The following is a 27055-nucleotide window of genomic DNA, read 5'->3' on the forward strand; positions in this document are numbered from 1 at the left end:
GTAATTTATTCCTTCGATACCAAATTTTAATAACCGATAATGATAATTATATTGATACTCAGTTTCCTTGTGTAAAAAAGTAGTTTATTTTACAGGTTTTGCATCTGTTTCAATCAAAAAAATTATTTAGGTAATTCTTAGATTCCAATATTATCATAAATATAAACTCATTATAAACAACTCAATTTGCTCTGCTATCAGCCGATTCCAGAAATAATGAAACACTGGACAACAATGCTTACTGTATAGTTTGCATCATGTTTTATATTTACACCAAGAATTCTTCGAAATTATTAATTATGACATTTCCTTTAATTGAATTTCTGAAATATTATGAGGATAATAATATTCATTTTTCCATCTAACTATTGTGATGATGTTATTTATGTATTATTTTTAATTTATTAATCTTGTTTGCAAATTATTGTTGTTTTTAAAGCATTTCTATTTTTTACATATAGACTCGGACTGAGGGTTCTTTTTCTTTTTTTTTAATTAAGCTTATCTAATTTGTCGAAAAATTAAGCATTAGTCAGGTGAAAAAATTGAATTGAATAGAAATTCGATATATTAATTTATAATAATGGTATAGTGCGATTAATTAACACTGGTAATTAATAACAAATCACACAGTTTACGACCAATTCAAAACATACCATGGACGCTGTTGTATAAAACACACAATTCTATTTTTAGTGTAGAAGTTCAGACATTGGTTGTAGAAGTTAAATATGGAGTTTAAAAAGCGAAAAGATGATTCATGTAGCTCAGCTGAGGCGGTGACCGCCAGCTGCAGGGTCCCGGGCGCGATCGATACGCGCAGACAAGTGCTTCATTCACATTTATATATCCCCATAGTTGGAGCGCAGTTAGGGCTCCACTCCATAATGTTTGAAACCATGTTGGAGAGGAGAATGAGCTATTAATTTTAAACAAGGACAGGAATATCGATTGTCATCCCTACAATCGTGCATATTGTGCATGTATGATAGGCTTAAGTAACTAATGTTTTAAGTTTTTCTACCCAATAATGTCAAATTGTTAAATATCCCAAATTTATTATTTATTAAAAAGAAAATTCCTATTTCATACATTCACTTACCGTATCATCTGTAAAGTCTCAAACTTGAAGGCATCTAGATTCTAGAAGTTAAAGTTCTTTATATTATTGTATGTTGTTATGATTTTGTGAACACTTTGAATTTGCAAAACAGTCCACACAATGGCAATAAATTACCGTTTTTATCGCGACCGAAAATACTGGAGAGCAAACTTTAAAACATTAGTCATAGCGTAAGCTCGAGGGTGCGTTATTGATTTATTTTGGGGTTCCTCTTCTCCCCGTTTTGCACTGTGAGGGTATTAAGTAAACAGTTGTTATAGACAGCGAAATACGATTTTCTTGAAATCAAAAGAATCATCAAATTACTGACAAAATACAAATTAATTACCGCTTCGGCAGGTTCGGTGGCGACCTTAAAGCTTATGTGATAAAATTATAATATAAAGTTTTCTTTAAATGAAATATACTTAAGTATATTTAAAAAATTGTACATACTTACTTGGGTACATTTTTACTTAACGCAAGGAAGAAAAAATTAATAGAAATAGGTAACGGAAAAGTCAGTCAGTACAACGTACCTATATTTTAAAATTATTATTTACTAGCTTTCCGCCCGCGGCTTCGCCCGCGTTTACAAAGAAAAACCTGTTCCCGTAGGATTTCCGGGATAAAACCTATCCTATGTCCTTTCTCGGGTATCAAAATATCTCTATACCAAATTTCATGCAAATTGATTCAGTAGTTAAGGCGTGATTGAGTAACAGACAGACAGACAGAGTTACTTTCGCATTTATAATATTAGTATGGATTTATTACCTAAATATATAAAAGGTTTTTCGGTGCATACTGCAGTCGCTACATGTAGGTATGTATGTTCCAAATTTGCAATAAAATACAGTAAGACACGAAGTGCTGAATCAGGGAGAAAGTGGGCACCGTATGAGATGCGGTGAAATGTAACACCAATTAGAGTTAGGTGTGAAGACACGTGGAACGAGAAATCTCTAGTCATATTTAAAATTGATAAACATAGTTAATTCGTTTCATCTTACATGCATTACTATTTACTACTCACTTAGCTGTGGCTGCTCAACGTACTATATATCGACCCTTTATTATATTATGTACCTATGTTGTACTTATCTATTAGATAGTTTATAACTTTTATTAAATTCATCTTTATTTTAATTTTTTTAATAAAAAATATAAAATGGGTTTATTATTCATAAATTAAGTCATGTAAGCGGATGTAAAAAAATCGTAACGGTAGCTTAAGCCATAATTACTTCACGCCAAATCTTTTGTCTTAATTTAAACGTAATTAAATGCATCTGGAAATTTTTAATTCTATTTTCTGAATATCTCTAGTGCTAAATGTTCGTTCATTAAAAAGAAGCAAGTCGAGTGGTACTTTCAAAACTCTTATTAACATAGAAAGTTATTTGGGCAGTAAAAGCAAATTGAACTAGCTTTATGTGCAAGTTGTAAAATTGAGATCATCTTTAAGATCAAGAACCCACAGATAAATTCGGTGCGGTCATTCACTTCTGACCCGCGATTTGCAAATGTTCAATGCACACGCGATCTTTGGTTTGCTCATTGCTTAGGCGTGGAAGCTCGCTAATTGATTACGTATTATAACAATAACACTTATTGTACATTATAAGTTTTCAGACAAGTTGCAATCATAATAATTTAGGTTATCACTTGTTTTTTGTAAGGAGTTTGTTCAATATAATAATATCTTAAATCTTCATTATATTCCTAACCATCTAATCCATTTCCTGAAGAGAAAGTGATCTTTCTCAATGCTTTTGGTATTTTTTTAATCATCGACATAAATAGTCTAAACATGACTCCGTATACCAGGAATATTAAATATGATTTATTTTTTATATTTCGTTATCAATTTATCATGCTAACTACGATTTCAAGTAAAGAACAAAATTTTAATATTCTTTTGATTGACTTAATAAATGCCCTTAACTCTCTTATCAATAATATTTATGATTAATACGATAATTTATAGATAACAGAAGCATGAAAATTCTTTGAAGTAGATTATACAAATTCCATAAAAATTATCATCCAGCTAAAAATACATATTTTCCCTAAATATTAATCATACAACAAAATGCAATTTAGGAAATAAGTAAGAACCTATAATCCTATCCCACAAATATTGAATTATTTTTCATTTGAAGTTATAAAATATCAAACTAAATTGATAAATTAAGTTCATTGTTCAAAGAACCCATATGAACCATAATAAACCCATGATAAAAGCAAGTAATAATAATTTTCTTTGCAATAATTAATCAATTGTTTTGGGAATTCGCACCATAATTTGTCTTAATTTGTAAACTGTAACAATTATTATAGAAACTGACACCAATTAAATAAACTAAGGAGGAAAATTGGTATATTCTTAGAATTTATTATTCACATATACTAAATCCCACAAATATGTACAAATAGCTCGTAAATAATTGTATTGGTACACGTTATGTGTTACGTCAGTAAATCGCTCGAACAGTTTCAATGTCTGTTACCAATTGAACGTTACATACGTTGGAAGGTAACGCGCTTGAATTTATCATTGATAAAGTGTTATTACCACCGCTTATCAAGGCATCGCATTATCACATATGGTTACACGACTGCTTTACCAAATATGGTAACGAAAATTGTGATTGGTGGGACAAGAGGCCGATAGCACAGGCTGTGATAAGGTGCGTTTTATATACATTATCCTCTGCACTCCACTCTCATTTTGTGTAGTGCTGGACAGTGCGGCAGTCGTACCTATTTATACATTTAACTTTTTATATTTTAAATGTAAGTTTATTTTAAATATTAATATTGCAATTTTAGATTTTTACTTCCGTTTACTTGTTAAGTTCTATGTGTTATTACTATATTTAATAATCGGTGCGAAACATCGTGTTTATTGAAAACTTATGCAATCCGTGAAAGTTATGTAATTTTTTTATCAACCAAAGTGAAGTGAAGAAATTTACAGAAAAAAAAAATTAAACTGTGGTTTAAATTATTAAAAAATTTACCGCGATATGGGTTTTTAAATTAGATACATAATAATCTATTTTACTGAAATTTCATGTTGGTTCACTTGTTGGATTCTGTAGTGCAACAGTTGGTATCTCACAACACACTCTTCACTCTTTAAAAGCAATTCATAAATAATATTTATTTTATAAATGATATATGAAGCAAATATATTTTCTGTTCATATCTCATATCATTACTTGTGAAACATAGGCTCTTGATTCATCTTATCAACACGTAGGCACGTCTAGATTATGATCAAGCGATAAGAAGCGATTGCATTGAATTATCGAATACCTACTATTACTATGATTTTTAAAGCGTTGTTATAAATAAAAAATGAGATAAATTTTAAATTTGATGAATAATTTTTTCAGACTAATTCACAATGTGCGACGAAGAAGTTGCCGCGCTGGTAGTGGACAATGGATCCGGTATGTGCAAGGCCGGCTTCGCGGGAGACGACGCTCCCCGTGCCGTGTTCCCATCGATTGTGGGCAGACCTCGCCACCAGGGCGTCATGGTGGGCATGGGGCAGAAGGACTCGTACGTAGGAGACGAGGCCCAGAGCAAGAGAGGCATCCTCACGCTCAAGTACCCCATCGAGCACGGCATCGTCACCAACTGGGACGACATGGAGAAAATCTGGCACCACACCTTCTACAACGAGCTGCGAGTTGCCCCCGAAGAGCACCCCGTGCTGCTCACAGAGGCTCCCCTCAACCCTAAGGCCAACAGGTAGGTGTCGCCTTTGCTCCACATGACATGTCAGATGCCTGGCCGCGTCCAGGGCCCGCCCGCAGTACTAACCGCGCGCTTCTGTTTCAGGGAGAAGATGACCCAAATCATGTTCGAGACCTTCAACACACCCGCCATGTACGTGGCCATCCAGGCCGTGCTCTCGCTGTACGCGTCCGGTCGTACCACCGGTATCGTGCTCGACTCCGGTGACGGTGTCTCCCACACCGTGCCCATCTACGAAGGGTATGCGCTCCCGCACGCCATCCTGCGTCTGGACTTGGCCGGTCGCGACCTCACAGACTACCTCATGAAGATCCTCACCGAGCGCGGTTACTCCTTCACCACCACCGCCGAGAGAGAAATCGTGCGTGACATCAAGGAGAAGCTTTGCTACGTCGCGCTCGACTTCGAGCAAGAGATGGCCACCGCCGCCTCCAGCAGCTCGCTCGAGAAGTCCTACGAGCTTCCCGACGGTCAAGTCATCACCATCGGAAACGAAAGGTTCCGTTGCCCAGAGGCTCTCTTCCAACCTTCATTCTTGGGAATGGAAGCAAACGGTATCCATGAAACCACTTACAATTCCATCATGAAGTGCGATGTCGACATCCGTAAGGACTTGTACGCCAACACAGTATTATCCGGAGGTACCACGATGTACCCAGGAATCGCCGACCGTATGCAAAAGGAAATCACAGCACTGGCACCATCGACGATGAAGATCAAGATCATCGCTCCCCCAGAGAGGAAGTACTCCGTATGGATCGGAGGATCCATCCTGGCTTCCCTGTCGACCTTCCAACAGATGTGGATCTCGAAACAGGAGTACGACGAGTCCGGCCCCTCGATCGTACACAGGAAGTGCTTCTAAATGCCTAATGAGACTAATAATTATTGTAACATATGATGCCCTACACCGAGACCCCGAATGGGCGGCTCAAATTACGCTTGTGATTTATTATTTAAGTACAGTATTTAACTAGGCTGTAAGGTATCGTAATATGCATATTACGTAAAACGTTTTTTGACAAAGATTTTTAATTTATTTATTGAAAGTCACTAACCTGAACATTTTTAATAAAAAATTAATTTATATACCGGTATAAAACTGTTGTTTTTTTTTTTCATAATTTCTTTCATTTTCTAGGCCTGTTTACGGTTATGTGTAACAGTAGGTATGTACTTAGATATTTTAAAATATATTATAGGAATATACATATTTAAAAGGCTATGTTTAACAGTAACAAGAATCCAACATTTTTTTAGTTATAGATTTCATATTCAATTTTAGTAATAGATGGGTGCGCCGTGTCCTGTAGTCTAGTAACTAGTCAATCGTGATAATGGAATTTTATTCTTGGTAATACATACTCAGTATGAGGCAGGGTAGGCTGCTTTATAAGCCTAGGTAAAGGAATATAATTATACATAAAATCCTATAAGGTCGACCTATGTAAGATACCTCATTACTATTTACGAGTTACGTACATAATTGTTTTTCATGCAAATAAATACCTACATTCCAATTCAGATTTTTTGTACATAATATATACTTATATCTGTTATATGTATTTGCGTTGGATTAAATAATATATATGTATATATTATGTCGAATTGTAAAAAGTAAATATAAATTCACATTGGAATATAACTTTAGTTCTAACTGATATTGATAACATGTGAAAGCTAATTCATAAGGCCCCACTATTAATATCCCTGTGTATATGTAATATATGTAATATTATATGTAATATTGATTTAACAGCTCAATTGATTGAAGTCAATGACCGATACATTCGTTACTATGCTCCATATTCCTGAATTTAAAAATAAATTCGGGCAAGTTATTTTTACCTGACCTACACACGTAGTAAACAGATAGTTTATAATTAGTGTATACTCAACACACCCGTGCGTTTCGTCTGTGCTTCGTCTACTGGATGACGTCAGTATGCTGCTATTTCTGGTGCAACATTTTGTACATACAAACCGACTGGAAATAGGTACCTTTGTCAGCGATCGATGCTAGACAATGTGCGCTCTTACAAAGATTCTTAACTCGGAGAGTTCTAAGAAATGTTGTTTGCGTGTACCTAGTTACAATTACCAGTCGTGTTTAGAGTATATATATTCTATGGTAATACTTAGGTACGCAATCAATAAACTCAAATGGATATTGTATTGGAAAAAAGGATCAAGTACCAAATACATATCTTTGGAAGATTTCTTGCAATAATTAGTGGGGACAAAAAAATATCTATGATGAGTAGGTATTAAAATTTAAAGACATTTAAAATGAGTACCGTGTTATATTATTTAATGAAAGTATTATCATGCTGAATTTCACTTCAATAAATGCAAATTTTTCGGACACGGGGGAAGAAGCCAGACATGAGACAAGTACAGAGACGGCACCGTCTCGATGTCTCGACGCCGCGCCTAAGGTGGCAGCTAGGTCTGTCTAAGTATTATGGAATTGCTCCTATCGTCACGATCACCAAATGTTTTATCAGCGACCTGTCCTCCATCGCAGACCAATTCTTTTTTTTTTTCTATCTAGTACACCTTTTATAATATAGGACAGGACTGTTAATAACAATGCTTGCTTTTCTTTTTGTTTTGATTGTACATGACATAAAACATACAATTTTAGTATCTGACTCAATAGTCACATCTGCATTTTAGCCCTTGCATGCGAGTACCCTTGTGCGGGCGGACCACCCCGGCGAATGTCAAGGGCGGAGCCCGATCGATGAGTTCGCCCGTCGCCCGTCTGCTTCGCGCTTCAATATACGTACTATACGGCTATACCTACTATAGGTACATAATTTTATCATAAGATTTTTAACTCTGACATAAGATCATAATTCATAGGATGATATTACATACGATTAAAAATCATTTGAAATATTAAAATTGTAAAATCTTTTAACATTTGCAGAAAGACGAGCTTTTGTATGTTATTCGTGTTTATTTCTGTGGAAACCGGCTGCAGGTTGACAAAAAACGGACCCTTCGGCAGGCTGGTTCTTTTATTATTAAAACAACATAGGAATTTTGTTTCTTTCAATACTAGCCAGCCTTTAGCCAGCAAACATTACAGGAATAAAACGCACTTTATGGTTTTGCAGTTGATGTATGTGTATAGTGTGTATATATTAAGTAGGCCAACTTGTTCCACATCAAAGTGAAGTGATGCATTCACGTGTGCTAGGTGATGGAGTGTGATGTTCTTTGCTAGGTAACCATAATACATCTAATCGTGTCATTATAATATAGTAGAAATTTGTGCAACTTTATCAATAATTATTGATAAAGTTGCACAAATTTCTACAAGACTTTATGAAATCTATCGATGTATAATTTGTAGTCCATAATATGATATAAAAAAGAGCATGTGTGCCGAGCACACGTGACAGAAGTGTACATTCTTTTGCAAGATTCAAAGATACCAAAATCGTCCCCTTACCCAACAAACAATTATGCGTTAAGACAAGCTTTATTAGACATGTATTTCGGTTCTACTTAGATATTTAAGAGGTAGCGTATTTCTTATAAGAGAGTTATAGAGTGTAATAACACCTTTATACCCTCGATTTTGGCACAAAATTTTGCAGGCTAAGCCTGTATGAAGCCCTATATAGTGGTTCTACAAAGCCTTTAGTTGAAGTGTGTAAGAGGTGTTACAAGAACGTCAATTTTAGTTTGAAACTTTATAGCGCCTTTAGAATGGAGTTAAGTTGAAACCTAGAGTTATATAACATATCTATAGTGGTGTTAGTTAGAACTAAGACCGGTACGTTGATACCTTATAAGTCATTTGAAAAGTTTTCTGTGTCAAAATCAGATTGTAAAAGCTTTAAAGTAAAAAGAATTCTATTAATTTATTAAGTTATTATTTGTCCAAATGAGTGCTTCGTTTATCTGCCGACAGTATACCGACATTGCAATATTCCCATCACAGAATGTATTGTGGATTTAAAGTATTTTTGAGTTAATTATTAGTGCGCTTGCCAGTTTACTGTGATAGTGTATCGTGTTTCTCATCTCAATTTTAACGCGCCCTCAAAAAATTATGAATTAGAGGAATAAAAGGATAACATTTGAAAATGCAAATAACCTAAAATAGTTTTAAACGTCATTTTCAAGTGTTGCTAGGTTTTATTAGTGATTATATACATAAAACTAAGTAAAATAATTAGAAAAATGTAAATATATCGTTATTAGAAAGTGATTTTGTACCAATAAATTTTTAGGTTATGTTTACAGAAAGTAATCAAAATGGCGATTTTTTCTTAAAGTTACAGTCTTCCCTTAAATCAATTATGACACTTGATGAACTACAACGCCGGTGGTAAAGAGTATTATACGGTCTTGGGTTGATATAAGAGAGGAATTATACACTTATCGAAGACATTTACTTGCTGTGGAGACTAAAATACTGATTTTAGCTTTATTTATACATGTTTGGATTAGGGTTCCTTACAAAGTAATGAAACCCCTAATCTTCAAGTCACCCCAGGCGCAGGTTTCATTTTAAAGAAAATGCACAGCTTACAGTTCATACATTCACAAACACAAAAGATACACAAAAATATTGTCACGAGCTCAGTTCGATAAATGTTTTCAGAATTTGAGGTTAGGTTATGCATAAACTCTTTAAGCGTTCGAAACATTTAATGGTGTTTTTACAGAGTTACAAGTAATTCATCTTACACCAAAACCTTTTATATAAGGATCGTACAAAACCACTGTAACTATTTAACCTATGATTGCCTTTAGTATAACAGGCGTAAACTGTATATAAGGGTTATACAACGTATGTAGAGTTTGGTGTTACTACACTCTTAATAAACTCCCTTGCAGAACCGCTAACGTTACTGAAGTTGAAATAAAGTCTTATGATCTAAAAGCAACTCCGTTATAGCAGATTTGTAGCAATAAGAGTTAAAGAGAGTTAATGAAGATCTTTCAACAGGTTTTAACGTTGTAAGCAGAAACAAGCTTTAACGTCTTAAGTATATACGCAGCCACTGATACTACACTAACTACTAAGGAAATTGTGATTCGTTATTTACAGTTGTAATGCAACTTGAAGAGCTGAACTTATTTAATAAGTGTACTGAACCACCTTTAGTGATAACTGAATCCATTATAAATCAATAGTAGTACCTTAAACATTAAAATAGCCTGCAACCAACGCATAATTGTTTGTTGGGTACTCTATGACGTGACGGTATTGCCATGTCGCGACTCAACGCGCCTATAGAAGTTTCACTTCAATCTTGCTCTATTCGTCAGTCTATAAATGAGCGGTTTTAACTATGTTTTTAGTTTCAAATAGAAGTTCACATATTGGCAGTTGGTGATAATTTACATTGTCCCCACTCAAGGCAAAGCGTGACTCATAAGAACGACACAATATTTATATTCTGTGTCCGAATAATATTCACAAGACAATAGCGTTTATAATTCTACGTGGTCTATGAGTTTCCTTCGTTGACTCATTGTTTTATCGATCCTCTTGAAAACGGAAACGGAGGGACGTAATTTATTGGATTCTGTTAGATTTATGGGATCTAGCTTGCATTGTTATACCTATATTTTTACTGTTTATATACTTTATATTATGGAAAACGACATTGTCGACTTATAAACGTGATCAATGGAAACGATTCATTTTCATAATATGACTAATTAGCTGTGCCCGTGCTCCACTCCTGTTGGTATTCGTGATGATATATAGCCTATAGCCTTCCTCGATAAATGGGCTATCTAACACCGAAAGAATTTTTCAAATCGGACCATTAGTTCCTGAGATTAGCGCGTTCAAACAAATAAACTTTTCAGCTTTATAATATTAGTATAGATGAATTAATTAGGAATGTTTACTAACTGAATAATTTACAACTGTCAACTAGGGTCTAGGACCTAGGTAGTTTGATACTGTAGGTGTATAGTAAGGAACTATAATATGTATATTTATTGAAGAATATTTTTAATTGAGACCTACCTATAGAACTTCTGCGCGTGCTAATTTTGCACCCTGCTTTCCTTAGCACCCTATCACCTGTGCTATCACCCTATACGAGTATTACCTATGTTCAATTTGACGTATTGACTCGTGATCAGCGATGACTCATCATTCAAAATATGTGATACTGTGTAAAAACATATACACACTGTGATCGAATGAGTCATAGGAATTACACTAAAGTAGTAAAACACTAACTATAATTATTTATACTATAGTATACAATATAACCTGTGAATATAACGGAGGTAGTTTAGCCTACGTACTGAGTAGACTCTTTTATACTGCATGATACATCTCAAATCAATGAAGTATGTAATATGTATATGATATGAATGAATATTAGGTACCTATATGTATAATGTAAATAAATCTTGTGTAGGTAGGTACTATATATGCATAAAAGTAACAAAATGGTTATAGTAGGCATAGTTAGCTTAATAAAATTCTTAATAATATTTAATAGGAATTTAATTCATATAGGTACATAATATGGCCTTGATCGTGGCTCATATTCATATCGCTTTCTTAAAGAAAGTTATAAATAAAATATGATGTAGAATGCGAGTTTTACAAATTATTCAAAATTCATCAAACGCTGCGCATTAAATAAAATCAATTCTTGAATAACTAACGTGACGGTTAATTTGTTAAAGTCAGCTATGCAAATTTACATAATGATCCGATCTCTCCAGTAGATACGGCGTTAAAAATTAATACATAATATCTAGTAAGTGGGTATATGTGTAATGTTTGGATTAGTTATAGGTAGATAAAAAGTTAAAAACAAATATAAAAATATAGATTGGTCTAATCACGGCCTTGACCCTTTTGTAATGACCCGTAGTGACGGAAGTGGAGGTGGAGGTCTTCTGACTGAGACTCCAATGTTTCCGAGAGTTGAGTCAGCAATGCATAGTATACGCACGCGTTATCTGACTCATACACGATTACTAAATAGTTACTACGTCTACTAAATAGTAAATACCTACTTATAATTTCTTCAATAGGAAAGTAAGGTTGTACAAATGTATGAATAATAAAAATAAATGTTATAAATAAATAAGTAATGAGTAAGTGTGATCACTATAAAGTCCGTTCATCTGGGTCACTATAAAATGACTATAAAGAAGTTTTTTCTTTTTCTTTAACTTTAACTAGGTATAGAATATTATCACAGTATTACAATAATATTGTAATACTGTGATATTATACTGTGACGCTTTCGGTATAAAGTGGTATAAATTTAGTGTGGTACCTTATACCTACATAATATATTTTTAATTTCTTAAATTTATTTATATCGTGAAAGTTATGCAAATTAATCTTAGATTTAGGCAAGATGAATTTCATAAATTTATTAAATGTGAATCATGGAGGTACTTTCATTGGTTCTTTATGTATATTTATAAAATATTATTCAAATTATGTATGTATGTATGTATGTAAGGTTTTCACGCATAAACTACTGGACCGATTTTGATGAAATTTGGCACAGATAATCTTTAGACCCTGAGAAAGAACATAGTCTACCTTTTATTTCGAAATATGTACGGACGGACCGCTAGTATCTCATAAGCATATACTTACCTAAGTCTAAGTAGTAACTAGTAAGTCTCATTTTCTTCAAAATTAAGCTATTAGGTAATTAGGTTCATTAAACTTTGATATGGGGGGTACGAGGCAAAGCAGCATACGTCATGATACAATGAGCAGATATTATTATTTATTAGGTATCCAATAAATAAGAAAAATAAACTGGCATAGATTATAATGATGCCATTAATCGTCAAGACGACACTGCAAATTAATTCAATGCTAAAGGTTCAGTCTTTTGAATGAATTGTTTGACTAGACACAACTACACATTTAAATTCACTCAAATTTTGTTGGTGTGAGTCGTATACGTACAGTGACCGTTGATGGCGTGCACCAATCACAATCCTTTTTCCATATATGGTAAAACCGTTGGTTGTATAGCGGTGCGGGACTGATGGGAAATGATTGCTAGTCAGAAATCAATAAATACTTGGTAGAAACAATTTATAATTTATATTCGATTTTTAATTTGTTGAAATGCATGCCACGGCATGTCACATTTGGCAACTGGATTATTTTGTAGGAAATTTAGTTCCAAATGAATTGAAAAATTAAAAAATATCCTTTTAATTTATTATTTTGAGGAAAAGGTGACACATAATTTGCCGTTTCGCGAGTTGTAGCTGGACGGAGCAGACTGTGGGAAACAAATCAGCTGTAGCAAACCCGTGAGCGTGCCTGAGACCGGCCGGCGATTTTCACGGCTTGCAAACTGCTATTGTTTTAATTCAATTGTACTCAGTACTGTGGTGAGTTTACGTGCCATAGCCCATACCTACCTGAATCAGTAAGAAATGAATTAACGACAACACAAAATATGCGAAAAAGCCGTTATCGATTAAGTCTATAAATACTAATGTGTTGTGTCGCAATTGTTTATTAGATCATAGGCCATCTAAGGGTCGAATTTTTTTTAAATAATATTAATAAATAATTAAATAGGTATTGTTATTAATTTTACCATACTATAGGTAGTGCGTAGGCACTAATTATTATGGCCTGCTACATCATTCCTGTAAATATTCATGATAACATTCCTCGTCATACATGTATCCTGCTAGAAATTTAAACTAAAATCACAATGCGATTTGTATGAATTATTATTGTAAGTAGTGAGGCTGAGAGACCTCGTTATCAAGAGCACGCTATCAACGGCGATGCTGCGGCAGCGGGGCAGGGGGGTGCGCAGGCTCCCTGCAGCGCAATACCATATATGGTAACGAAAACTCAGAATTGTTGTGATTGGTGGAGAGGTGTCCGCGGTCGCGGGCTCGCGGGTAGGGGCGCCCCGATAACCAGCCTCATTTATATAGTCCGCGTACCTCGGTCGCCAACATTCCACGAAGTGTACTCGAGTAGAGGTGTTGTGCAGCATATCCGAGGCTGTGCAATAGCAATAGTAATTTATTTATTTTAATAGGACTATTTAATAAAAGTAAGTTGATCCAAAAGTGTAGAATTCGTGCATTTGAGTGTTGTGGTAGTTTTTAAGTGTAATTAGTGCGTGCGGTCAGTGACACGGAGTAAAGCCGGCCTCATGTTGCCGGGACTCCGGGAATGCCGGTTGCGGTAGGGCGTGGTCGAAACACTTGGTCCTTTTTAATTGTGATTGGATTAAAACAAATTGGAAAGTTCAAAGTATAGCTTGTGCTCGACTATCGATCCCCTTCTCCGTGTCACCGCGTGACGCCACGTCTACTTTGAGACGCGTCTTATTAGATAGAACCTTATTTGGTCATCGCGTTTCCATCGCCCACTTTACTCGAAAGCGTTGGCGATATGTAGGTTTTACAATGATAGGGCTAAATGAGGTTGTAATCCAGATTTGTAAAATGTTTTAGTACTGATTATCTTTAATGATTATCGATTAAAGTATAAAAATGTTTAAATTATGCTGTAACTGATTTAAATTTGTACCGTTGTTAAGTCACAAATTAAATTTATTTACTTATTTTTCAGACTAATTCACAATGTGCGACGAAGAAGTTGCCGCGCTGGTAGTGGACAATGGATCCGGTATGTGCAAGGCCGGCTTCGCGGGAGACGACGCTCCCCGTGCCGTGTTCCCATCGATTGTGGGCAGACCTCGCCACCAGGGCGTCATGGTGGGCATGGGGCAGAAGGACTCGTACGTAGGAGACGAGGCCCAGAGCAAGAGAGGCATCCTCACGCTCAAGTACCCCATCGAGCACGGCATCGTCACCAACTGGGACGACATGGAGAAAATCTGGCACCACACCTTCTACAACGAGCTGCGAGTTGCCCCCGAAGAGCACCCCGTGCTGCTCACAGAGGCTCCCCTCAACCCTAAGGCCAACAGGTAGGTGTCGCCTTTGCTCCGCATGCCATGTCAGATGCCTGGCCGCGTCCAGGGCCCGCCCGCACTACTAACCGCGCGCTTCTGTTTCAGGGAGAAGATGACCCAAATCATGTTCGAGACCTTCAACACACCCGCCATGTACGTGGCCATCCAGGCCGTGCTCTCGCTGTACGCGTCCGGTCGTACCACCGGTATCGTGCTCGACTCCGGTGACGGTGTCTCCCACACCGTGCCCATCTACGAAGGGTATGCGCTCCCGCACGCCATCCTGCGTCTGGACTTGGCCGGTCGCGACCTCACAGACTACCTCATGAAGATCCTCACCGAGCGCGGTTACTCCTTCACCACCACCGCCGAGAGAGAAATCGTGCGTGACATCAAGGAGAAGCTTTGCTACGTCGCGCTCGACTTCGAGCAAGAGATGGCCACCGCCGCCTCCAGCAGCTCGCTCGAGAAGTCCTACGAGCTTCCCGACGGTCAAGTCATCACCATCGGAAACGAAAGGTTCCGTTGCCCAGAGGCTCTCTTCCAACCTTCATTCTTGGGTATGGAAGCTTGCGGCATCCACGAAACCACTTACAACTCGATCATGAAGTGCGACGTCGACATCCGTAAGGACTTGTACGCCAACACAGTATTATCCGGAGGTACCACGATGTACCCAGGAATCGCCGACCGTATGCAAAAGGAAATCACAGCACTGGCACCATCGACGATGAAGATCAAGATCATCGCTCCCCCAGAGAGGAAGTACTCCGTATGGATCGGAGGATCCATCCTGGCTTCCCTGTCGACCTTCCAACAGATGTGGATCTCGAAACAGGAGTACGACGAGTCCGGCCCCTCGATCGTACACAGGAAGTGCTTCTAAGCGCGCAGTGTTCGCGCAGAGCTGCCCCCAGCAGCAGCCCGCGGCTCGGCCGGTCCCGCGGCCGGCTGCTCAACTCAGGCTTGTAATCTCCGTTAATTTAATTGTACGTAAGATATTATATGTAATTAAATCGTAATAGTGACGGCAGGACGGAGCGCGGCGCCGCGGGCGCGCCTCGACCGCCGGCCTCGGTACTGCACTCGCCAAAGGATCTTTTTGTAATCTCATGAATGATGATTGTATGTGCTGAAACGGATAAGACTACTTTCTTACTAGGTCATTTATAAATTATAAAAGAAAGAAAATACATGAAAAAAAATTCGTAAAATTTAACCTGTCTTTCTTTTCACCTACCCTTGACACTAAAATAATCAAAACGGTACATAGTTGCACTTCTATGCAAGATCGATGCTCGACATTGACCCAGGGACAGAAATAGAACCGATGCGGGAGCAACGCTGATATAAATAAACTTGCGTGCTCTTGCATATCCATTCATGTCTGCATACAATTTAGTTTTCACATTTTACAAAATATCAAAATATGAATCAATTTCATAATTAAGTAGGTATTCTATGACTAGTTCATCAGATATTTAGAATTGCAATGTTAGATACCTAGGAAATTGCAATTCTAATTAATATCTTACATAATATTATAGGTACCAAACGGTCAAAGAATTTTTATAGGTAGGTAGGTACCTAATATCAGCGCGATCAAACAAAGTACCAGCGCTGATTTCCATTTTTGTAAAGATTCCAAAGAAATAGAATGATTCATAAGAGTATGACATCAGGGCAGCTGTTTTGGTATGAATATGGAGGGCATAAATTCGACACGTCCGTGTTTATGCGATTGACTGAAAGAGTAAACACACACACACATCCTCAAAAACTTTCGCATTTATAATGCTAGGCGTCCATTAGAGGCGGATCGGGCCGGGCCGCATCGCAACGGGCCGTCTCTAATGGACGCGCTGTTTGCTCCTGCGTCCACCTGTACGGGGCGCGGCGGACCGCCTAGGCGGATTTTATCTAAAGCCGCGTATAAATTAAGCGCGGCAAACCATCGAACATTGGCGCGCGTTGCGGCCGCGCACTATGTAGACGGGATCGCCGCGCGCGGCGACGCGAACATTGCCGCGCTCGAACGTGCCGCGGGGCGATCCGCTCGCTGTCGGTTTTTGAGACCGCATCAAAGGAGCTTCAGTCGTTCGCTCGCGCGCCGTGTGGACGGTTTGTAGTTTTGGTGATTTGGCTCGCGCGGCGTATATGTAAAAATGGACAACGAAAAGTGCCGTTTAATAATACAATTGTATGGCGCTAATGAATTTTTGTGGAACAGCAAATCCTCCCAATGCCACAATAAATCGCTGAGGTATGATGCGTGGGTAGAAATCAGTAAGAAAATGGATATACCTATTCCTGACTTGAAAAAGAAAATGACTACACTTTTGGCGACCTATAGAAGATATGTTCGTGATGGATCGCCTGCCGCGCGCGGCAACTATTTTCAACTTAAAATATATCTACATATTGGCTCGCGCAGCAAATGAACGTCAACTCTGGTCGAACATTGGCTCGCGCGGCTGCCGCGCTTAATTTATACGCACCTTAACAGACGCTCGCCGCTCACATCCGCCTGCCTGCGTCCACTAGACGGGTCGGGGCGGGCCGGGCCGCAGCGCACCGCCGGCAGAAATCCGCCTGCGAAGCGATATCCGCCAATGCGTTGCGGCCCGCCCCGGCCCGATCCGTCGCTAATGGACGATGTTTCATACAAAACATAGGCCGGCGTATTTTTGCGTTGCGATGCGGCCCGGCCCGATCCGCCTAGTGGACGCCAGCCATAATATTACTATATACCTAGTAGGATAATTTTAAATTATGTAATTATTTTTTTTTGCAATTATTCCTCTAGGTATCTGTGCTATATGTTGCTTCGTTGAGTTCGTACCATATTTTCATGATTATGAGTTCACGGGAAGTACCCTGTAGGTTTTGAATTAGGATTAACTTTTGAATTAGGATTAACTTGCGAATGTCGAAATTTGCCAAAAATTTTCACAATTTACGGCTCGGTGCGCGAGTCCGACTCGCACTTGACCGGTTTTTTCCTTTTGAGGTTCAAAATCCTCAAAATTAACCGGAAAAAACCTCGGGTATAGTCATGGTATAGTTGCTTGTTACATATTATTATATTATATTTTTTTTACATATTTTTGAATTTATATATTTTTGCCCCACCCTAAGCCTATGGCTAGCTACGCCCATGAGTAAATATATTACTGAGTTCCTATGGCCACCTTCCGATTCCATCATCAATAATCAGCTCCATGTCATGATAATATTTCATCGCTATCCAATTTATACAGGGTGTCACACTTTCGGTATACTAAGCGCGAAGGGACTTGTAGTTTTGCATACACTGATCACGTAAAAAATACTCAAATAACAAAATTACGTGTATTCTATTAGTCCATGGCACAGGACAGCATTTTCAGTGCCTAGTCCGGCTCGAAAACCGAACTGGTTATCATGTAGATTTATAGAGGTTTTTAAAAGCGGTTCAAGCATCCCATCAAAGACCTTGGCAATCACCGTAGCCAGTGAAATGGGTCGGTAATTGCCCTTGTCTGTGAGATCGCCGGTTTTATTTTTTACAATTGGTACAACTACTGTCTTCATCATGTCATAAGGCAGGTAAGAATGACTGATACATAAATTGAACAGTAAAGCAAGTACACGCGACATGTGGGGTCCAGCATAGCGCAGATGCTCGATGCTGAGACCATCATGACCAGGTGATTTCCCTCGAGTTACGCAGTTTATTCTATTTTGAATATCTTTATCAGTGAACCGAATAGTAATATCATCGGAGGTCTCAGCATCCGGCACCTCTTCACATGAAGCCACTTGCAAAGGTTTTACAGAAAAATGACATTTAAAGATATGGGCAATTTCATGTGGATCACTACAACCTTCAATAGAAGCAGGAAGGCTTGGCTTTGCACTTAACTTATTTGTTGCCTTCCAAAAACTATGAAAATCTTTGTTAGTATTATGTGTTGCTAAAATATCCATTTTGATTTTTTCTTCATTATTTTGACACCATCTTAAACGTGATTTAAATATGCGTTTGGTTTCACGCATTTCATCATATATTCTACCAAATTGTGGTTGACCCATGTCTAACCAGATTTGCAAGGCAGACCTAGCCTTCCTATATGCTGGAGCCACATGTCGGTTCCACCCCACAACTCTTTTTCTCCTACAGGTATGCCTATGGTCATCACTACTACTAATAGCGGAGTCACATAATATTGATATAATTTTGTTATACATATTATCTAATAATTTTCTATGTTCCATGTCATTACAATGCTTATTACAACACAAATTTAATACATCAGGAAAAGATAACAATTTCAATTTATCATTACAATTTTTGTTATACATTTTTATTTGTTCAGTATTCCGTTCCCCCCATACAATTTTATTAAAAGGAAGAAATGTCCTTGATATCTTCACATTTACAGACCCCAAGTCACATTCAAGAATCAAAGGAAAGTGATCAGACCAGAAACTATCATACTGTATATAACAATGTCTTATTGTAAGCTTAGTTGCTTGTGTCACCAAGCAATGGTCTAGCCATCTCTTACTACCATGGCTATCACTAATAAAAGCGTGCGCTTTGCGCTTAGTATACCGAAAGTGGGACACCCTGTATAGGTACCTGAAATTTTGTATACGTAATACAAAATTTCAGCCCAATTGGTTACCGGGAAGTGAATCAAAGTTACTTGCTACATTTCAATTAAGTCATCGAGATCAGACAAAAATGCTCATAAAATAAAAACTACTGGGCCCATCTGAATAAAATTTTTATGGGACCAATTCGACACCATTCCGCATGAAACAAAAAAAGAATCACGTAAATCGATTCAGAAACCTCGGAGTAATCGGTGTACATACATAAAAAAAATCTTACCCGCCGAATTGATAACCTCCTCCTTTTTTTTGAAGTCGGTTAAAAAGCTAGAAATTCTAGTATAAACAGCTGAATAAACTTAGATTAGGTATGTATCAGCAAGCTAATTATTATAACTACTCTCAAGTGAATATTCTCAATTTGTATTTCGCTTTTCGTATCTTTAAAATTACTCATGTCGTATTATCAGTTCGTTTCAGTAGTAATAAATGAATTTGTAGGTACTCAAAAGGTATGATTACTAAATTACAGATTACTAAAAAATATAGTTACGTAAACATAAAACACAGACAAGTGTATATTTTATAAATTTATGTAAAACATGACATCTCAATTTTCGGGGCACTTGCTGGGTTTGTTTTGCGGATTTTTGAAAGACATTTAATAATATGTACAACATAATAGGTACCTAGTCACAGGCCACAGCCTAGGATCCTGATTTGTTACTTACAGTAGTAACAAATCCTCTCTTATTAATTTGGTTAATAAAGGTTTACTGGCCTACTGGAGACGAGAGCCATCCAATATATTATTATGATATGGTCTAAGATCCGAATATAGATCGACCTGTAGCGGCGTGATAATAGAATGAGACCTTAATTTTATAATAAATATTGTAGTCTATTAAAAAATCGATTAAAGATGGGTTGACTGAAAAATCCTGGACAGGATATTTTTAGTTAATTATTAAAAAAATCTTTAATTTTTTTTTAATTATGCAGTGTTGAGACAATAAACAATTTTGTTATAAAACAGCGCTCATGCTGATATATATTTTTTTTCTATCATCCCATCAAGTGAAAGTAACTGGTACGGATATGCCTGTTTATACCTGCCAACCTAGCAGTTTGTCCAGGTAATTAAAATGTCCTGTCCAGGATTTTTTCAGTCAACCCATCTTTAATAGATTTTTTAATAGACTACATCTTATATACAAAAATGAATCGCAAAATGTAAAGCGCATAACTCGAGAACGGCTGAACCGATTTCGATAATTCTTTTTTTATTATATTCCTTGAAGTACGAGGATGGTTCTTATGTAGAGAAAACGTAAATATGTACCACGGGCGAAGCCGGGGCGGACCGCTAGTTTATTATAAAATTGGTCTCATTCTATTATCACGCCGCTACAGGTTGACCTATATTCGGATCTTAGACCAATATATATTATAAGCAAAAATGTGTAGACGGATTATTAGCGCTCAGGGAGGGAATATCTCATATTTTAGTTTATTTTTTATTTCAGTTGTCTCTTTTTTGCTGACTCAAGTTGAATCATGCCATCTTACTTTAACGTCTCAATTCTAATCGTGCATGCGTTAAAGCCACGGCCTCACATTGGATTCAACTTTGCGTCCAGTATTGGCTATAATTTGAAATGATCAAACTACTTACTGCACTATACATTGGCTTCAATGTCAACTTTGTAACCAATCAATGGAAACACACTAGCTCATTGGGCCAGTCCCAACTGTGGTAGTAGCAGAGAAGCGAAGACGATGGACGATAATTTATTTGCACTAGCGGCTTACGCGTACGGACTAGTTACATATACATATGCTTATTACTTGCATCAGACAAGTAATCAACGAAAGAAAAGGCGATGGTGGATGATAAAAATGCACACTTCAGACGACTGATAGAGACGATATGTGTGGCGCGAGCGCGGCGTTGTGTCCAAGATGCCCCCGCGCACTCCCCTTTCATTCCCCTCTCCTTTGAACGTGTATCGAAAACCGACACTGAACGCGTTAGTATTGGGCATTGGACAGTGATTGGACGCAATGTCTACATTGTGCCAAAGTACTGATACATACATTGGTGCATTGGGCGCAAAACGTTACGTTGGTGCAAATATCTCCAATGTGTGGCCGCGGCATAATTAAGGCCAAGTAATGTCCAATTCATGTTCAGTGGCTCTGTTTAGTAATTTCAGAATTCAGATCGCCGACAAGCGAGTATGGACCACGGAGTATGGATAATATGTGTATGTACGAACATCGAGAAACACGCTTGCAATTGGCCGGTACGTAAGTAAAGTAAAAACACGCGATGTAAATTTTAAAATCTTTTATTTCGAACAACACAAATATTTCGAAAATTTCACATTATGATTAAAATCTTAATACTAGGTACAAGAAATACGAATGTCTGACATAATATCGAAAAACTAAATAAATAAGTTAAAATACACACGTTAAAACATGATTGTTTGGCAATGAAAAGAGAAACCTCATTTTATTAAAAACAAATTGATAATGTATAAAATAAACATAAAATAATTATACAATGCAAAAGTTATGGTGTAAATTTAAGGTGATTGTTTACAATATTATGATATTTTACTAGTAGTTTAGACTCATGTGAGTAATCTGGATAAAGAATTCGAAACGTTAAACTTACAAGTCGTTTACATATTTTACCTTTAGTGCTATTTTAAAGTTCATGTCATATTATTATTCGTAATTTCCTTATTAGGATTTCAAGCAGGAAAATTCTGTAAATTCAACATACAAACAAATCTATATGGGTCTTGTGATCTCATTTACATTCAAAATATAACATTTATCCTATTATGAGCCTTGATATATAATGTTTATGTTAAAATATACGGAGTCATTAGAGGAACTGTTTAAACAGAAGAATGTTAACTAACAATAACAATTATTATTGAGGGATATATCATTTTAGTATTAAAACATGTACAATATATCAGAATTACATTTCCTTTAACAATTTGATAACATACTCTATGATAATTTCGTAACATACAATTTATTATAATCCTCTTTGTTAGTTCAGCTTAAATAAATGTTACACGTGTAAACATCAACCTGCGATATTCAGAGGTAATTAGTAATTACTTTATAGAATGGACGTATCAAAGTTACTTAATGTGTTTATTATATTTATTTGATCTTTATATATCATTGGAGATATTAAAATCTTTTAGAGACTCTTTGAATGTCTGTGAACATAGAGATTTATTGTATGAAAAATAATTTTTCTTTGTGCATCATATATTAGTTTCAGCATCAAAACAACTATTTACATAAATAAAGTGCTAAAAATAATTTTCAAGTTGCTTTACTTGTGCAATTTCGTATCTATATATTTGATGATTTTATTTTAATTTTAATGTTGTTGGAAGGAAAAAAGGGTTTCATTTATTTTGTTGGTTTTGCTTGTTGCATTTAAAGAATATGTTGCGGAATAAGGTCAACTCCAGGAAGAAGTCACACTTAATATGTATATAAAAAGTACACGATTAAAATTGCTTGCATGTATAGCAATCGTGATTATAAATATTTAGAACAAGAGAGATTAAAACAACTTAATTACAATTGGCATAAAATTTACTAACTAAGCGGGACTAGCTCCTTCACTAAACCTAAATTAAAAATTATTTTTGGACCTTGACCTAGTTAAGTGTGACAAATGGTAAATGTTATGTAAACATGTGTTAATAGATTTTGTTTTCTTTTTTTCATCATTACTTGACTGTCTTTACACAAGAATTAGAATTATAGTAATTACTAATTTACAAGTATATTACAGGATTTACCCAAAAAAATCATTGTTTTTAAAAGTAACTACTTGTGATAATACCATTTTATGATAATTACAAATACCTAGTATTTTTTTATTTTAACAAAGAATTTGTACTTTTAACTTTTTCTATAAAACCTAAAACGCACAGCAATTTGAAATCACACAAAACCGTAAGATCCCTAAAAATATAAAGTATAATAAGTAATAACTATAATCTAGAAAACCTTATAACATAATCAAATCTTAAAATAAAAAACATATAAATATTGGTATAAAATTTTATCAGAGCTAAGCGTATCTGCCTTGTGCGGTATTTTATTGAGATTTAAACAATCACTGTTAAAATAATAAATCGCGTCACTACGCTGCAAAGAAAAACCTACATCTATCCGGAGTTTCTACATCTAAATATAAACTAGTTGTTAGTGTTTGTAAAGGTCCTTTCTTATTCAATATATAGTAAATTAGGCTCAGTTTATGGTCACAGTTTGTACTTTAAACCTACACAGTTCTAGAAGGCCACATTACCACTATTCACTTTGAATCACTGTGGATTGTTAAGAATTCATAGACCATTTCGCACCGTGGACGAGTCATTTTTAAATCACATAATAGTGCTAAGTTCAGTATGGTACTTTTGCTTTGTTATATTTCATTATCTCAATAGAACACTTGAATGCCACATGCAATGGTTGCTCGCCCTATCGCACATTGTGGGCTAGGCAAAAGTTGTTGTTACGTTTCACTGTCTCGTATGCTATCTTCGGTGGCTTGCCGTATGTCGTTCAGCGGGTTTCCGTGCACTCTGAATCTGTACACACAAGTGTATGTGGGGTTGCCATGGTTACTCTCCACTCGCAGCTCCACAATGTCGAAAGCGACGGGGTACTCGACTCCGTCAATGTTGGTCGTTTTCGGATATTGCACCGGGAAGTATTGTATGGATGTGCTGTTGGCGTCGTATATGTAGTTCCCAAATAGATGCGGCGCTGTGTCCAATTCATTGTGAAGCCCCTGAAATTTTCACTCGGGAATTAGCTGTATATGTATTTTTAAATCTTTTCAACTACTAGTATGGTTTGATTTAGCTGTGTTACAAGACTTTCTAATTCTCAAAGTAGAACCTCGATAAGTTAAAGTCCAAGGCAAACACAAAATATTTTAAGTTATAGAGGTTTTAAGTTATCAAGGGTCTATCCATGTTCCACTGCTTCTATAGCTTTTAATTTATCAGCGTAGGTGAGGGTTGTTAGTTTTCTTTTTGGACTCATTTTAAGCCAGTTTTATCACACAGTAAGTAAAGCGATGTTTCCAGGACAACAATCAAAAACTTATGATGCTAACCGCCGCAAAGCTTTGAAGAATTTCGATAAAGCAAACAATAGGTTTAACAATACATAGTAAACACATGCAAGCAATAAATACCGTAACCTTTTGTTTTGACACTCTTTCAAAATGACTCATTGAAAAACAATTTTATGTTATAGAGGTTGTGGAAACATTTCTTTGAGTTACTGAGGGCCAATACAGAGATTATTTATTTAAGTTATAGAGGTTGCGTATTTTAAGTTAAAGAGGTTTTGGGCTCTGATGGGAAGGGAACATAATATTTTTTGAAGTTACAGAGGTTTTTATGTTACCGAGGTTTAAGTTATCGAGGTTCTACTTATATGGACTGTCTACTACAGGCAAAATGTAACATATTTCTAAACTACGTTTGGTAAAATATGGAATTCATGCATGATAGAAAAAAATATATAAACAATTGGTATACTTGATGATCGTTTAGTGCGTAGAAGGTATCATGACGAAAAAAGTTTTCTTATATTATAATGTATAAGAAACATATGTAAGTGCAAAAGTTTTTGTAATTATTTTAATTTGTTGCATAAAATTTTTGTCTGCCATCAAGGTTAACGATTATCGTGATTCTTAACAAACTTAAAAAGTACAAAAAAATATCTTCAGCAAAGTACTGCAGCAAAAACCAATATCTGATTCACTTTTTAATTGCGATCGATAACATGAGTTTCTTAAATTAAATAGAGATTTCAATTAATAATAATACTTAATGTAGGTAAATCGAATCTAGAAAATGATATTAAATACTTACATATACAGAGAAGTTTTTAGGCGCAGATTCTATCTTTCCTTCCGCCGCGAGCAAACGTGACATGTGCTCCAGTGAGAATCCAGTCACTTCTATTATAGCGTACGTGCGTATTACTGTAAAATATAAACAAGTTGTTACATTATTCAAAATTTTATATGCATACAAATTGAAGAAAACAACTTCAGTGCTGTTGTAAGAAAAGAAGGGAAGTTTTAACGTACAGATATGTCGCCGTAAGCTTTTGAAAACCGTTACATTATAATCTAACTCGCGAGATTAAAAAAATGTCGAAAAATTGTGATGCGTCACATATTTTGCTTCCTTCACCTCGTTTTGTTTCAGTATGTTACAAATATAAACATTTTTCAACATTTTGTAAACTCGCGAGTACAATTTACATTTAAATTACAATTTCGCAGGATAGATTAAAATCGAACAGTTTAAAAATTTACTAAGACAAATATTTTAAAATACTATCACTACGATGATTGTTTTAGTCACGTCACCTGATTTTAAGTGTACTGCGTCGCCCATACGCATCAGCAATGCCGGGGACATTGTCAATGCGTTGTCGGCCTTAGTTAAGGGCTTGTACACAAAACTGCGATGCGACGTCGCATCGCAAAAATCTGCGAGCTCCCTCTACGCATCGCAAGAACTTGCGAATTGATTCACATTGCGCATTCCTGCGATGTTGCGTCACACTTGTTGACGCAATTTTAGTTCGCTCAGGGACAGCGTGTGGGCAAGACGTGTACTTTAAAAATGACAGAATACGACGTTGATTTTTAATATCACAGATTGAGGAGCGCCCTGTTCTTTGGGACACTAGTAATGAAGACTATAAAAACAAATTCATCAAACAAGATGCTTGGAAGGACGTGTGTAAAAGTTTATTTCCAAATTTCGAGGAAAAAGAAAACAATGAAAAAACTAAACTGATAACGGTTATCGGTCGTCGAAGGAATGGTCACCCTGGGAGACGCCTTGCCGCACCAAATCGCATCGCAGTAATTCGTGTCGTAATTTTCTGCGTTGCGAATTCGCATCGCAGTTTTGTGTACAAGCCCTTAAGGTAGGAGTACGCTCTTTTCTTGAAGGTCTAAGTATTTACCGTTTGGAAACAACACAAACCAAACTTTTTTTCCATTATTTTCTAATGTGATCTGTTAGCACTCACCCAGATACCCCGGGAAGCCCTGGAAGGCCCAGCACTCGGCGGGCATGGCGCCCGGCGTGAGCGCGTACCGCGGCGACGTGTACACCCACCACACCGGCAGCCCCAGCACTGAGTACTGCTTCGTCTTGATCTGGTACAGCTCCGTGCAGCGTGTCGATATCACTTGACCACCTGCATATAAACATCGAATTAATTATTTTTTAATAAGACTTGGTTACAAGTTAACGTCAATTAGATAAAAATATTACATTATATTATGATAATAGATACTTTCTATAAGAAAAAAACCAAATTGGTCAGCGATACAACAATATCTGTGTTTTAAGCTATTGCATAGCTTCTATCGCGGGCCTTGAGCGCGGGGACCGAATCCATAAATTTAGTAACGAAAAACCTCACGCTCCCCACTCCGACGGGCACGGAGGTGTGGCTTGAAGGCATAGCGTGCAATAGCTTTACTGCGGCAGTCCCCGAGTGCCCCCCCTTTTTTTTTTTTGATTAACATGTCAATACAATTGACGAACGT

General features: G+C 36.6%; 3 protein-coding genes across 3 annotated transcripts in view; 2 read left to right on the forward strand and 1 right to left on the reverse strand.

Annotated features, from left to right (window-relative positions):
• Window positions 1-3758: 3758 nt before the first annotated feature.
• On the forward strand, window positions 3759-5975 carry LOC149486389 (actin, cytoplasmic A3a). Its single transcript, XM_089697993.1, has 3 exons — window positions 3759-3901; window positions 4507-4867; window positions 4958-5975. The coding sequence occupies exons 2-3, from the start codon at window positions 4518-4520 to the stop codon at window positions 5736-5738; spliced, it is 1131 nt and encodes a 376-aa protein (XP_089554119.1). The 5' UTR covers window positions 3759-3901; window positions 4507-4517; the 3' UTR covers window positions 5739-5975.
• A 7804-nt stretch (window positions 5976-13779) lies between these two features.
• On the forward strand, window positions 13780-16024 carry LOC149486390 (actin-5C). The gene is made up of 3 exons (XM_089697994.1): window positions 13780-13935; window positions 14460-14820; window positions 14911-16024. Exons 2-3 carry the CDS (start codon window positions 14471-14473, stop codon window positions 15689-15691), a joined length of 1131 nt encoding a protein of 376 aa, XP_089554120.1. The 5' UTR covers window positions 13780-13935; window positions 14460-14470; the 3' UTR covers window positions 15692-16024.
• Window positions 16025-21739: 5715 nt separating this feature from the next.
• LOC149486391 (klaroid protein-like) overlaps window positions 21740-27055 on the reverse strand; it is a 29861-nt gene continuing 24545 nt past the window's right edge. Inside the window, exons 10-12 of the mRNA XM_089697995.1 lie at window positions 26530-26700; window positions 25350-25462; window positions 21740-24250 (exon numbers count right to left, since the gene is read on the reverse strand). Coding sequence (XP_089554121.1) covers window positions 23972-24250; window positions 25350-25462; window positions 26530-26700 — 563 coding nt within the window. The 3' untranslated portion in view covers window positions 21740-23971. The remainder of the gene's footprint in view (window positions 24251-25349; window positions 25463-26529; window positions 26701-27055) is intronic.

This window comes from Colias philodice, chromosome 8 (genome assembly GCF_061535455.1).
Source record: "Colias philodice isolate Cphi_HAF_F1 chromosome 8, ilColPhil1 Martin Lab GWU primary, whole genome shotgun sequence".
NCBI classification, from domain to species: domain Eukaryota; kingdom Metazoa; phylum Arthropoda; class Insecta; order Lepidoptera; family Pieridae; genus Colias; species Colias philodice.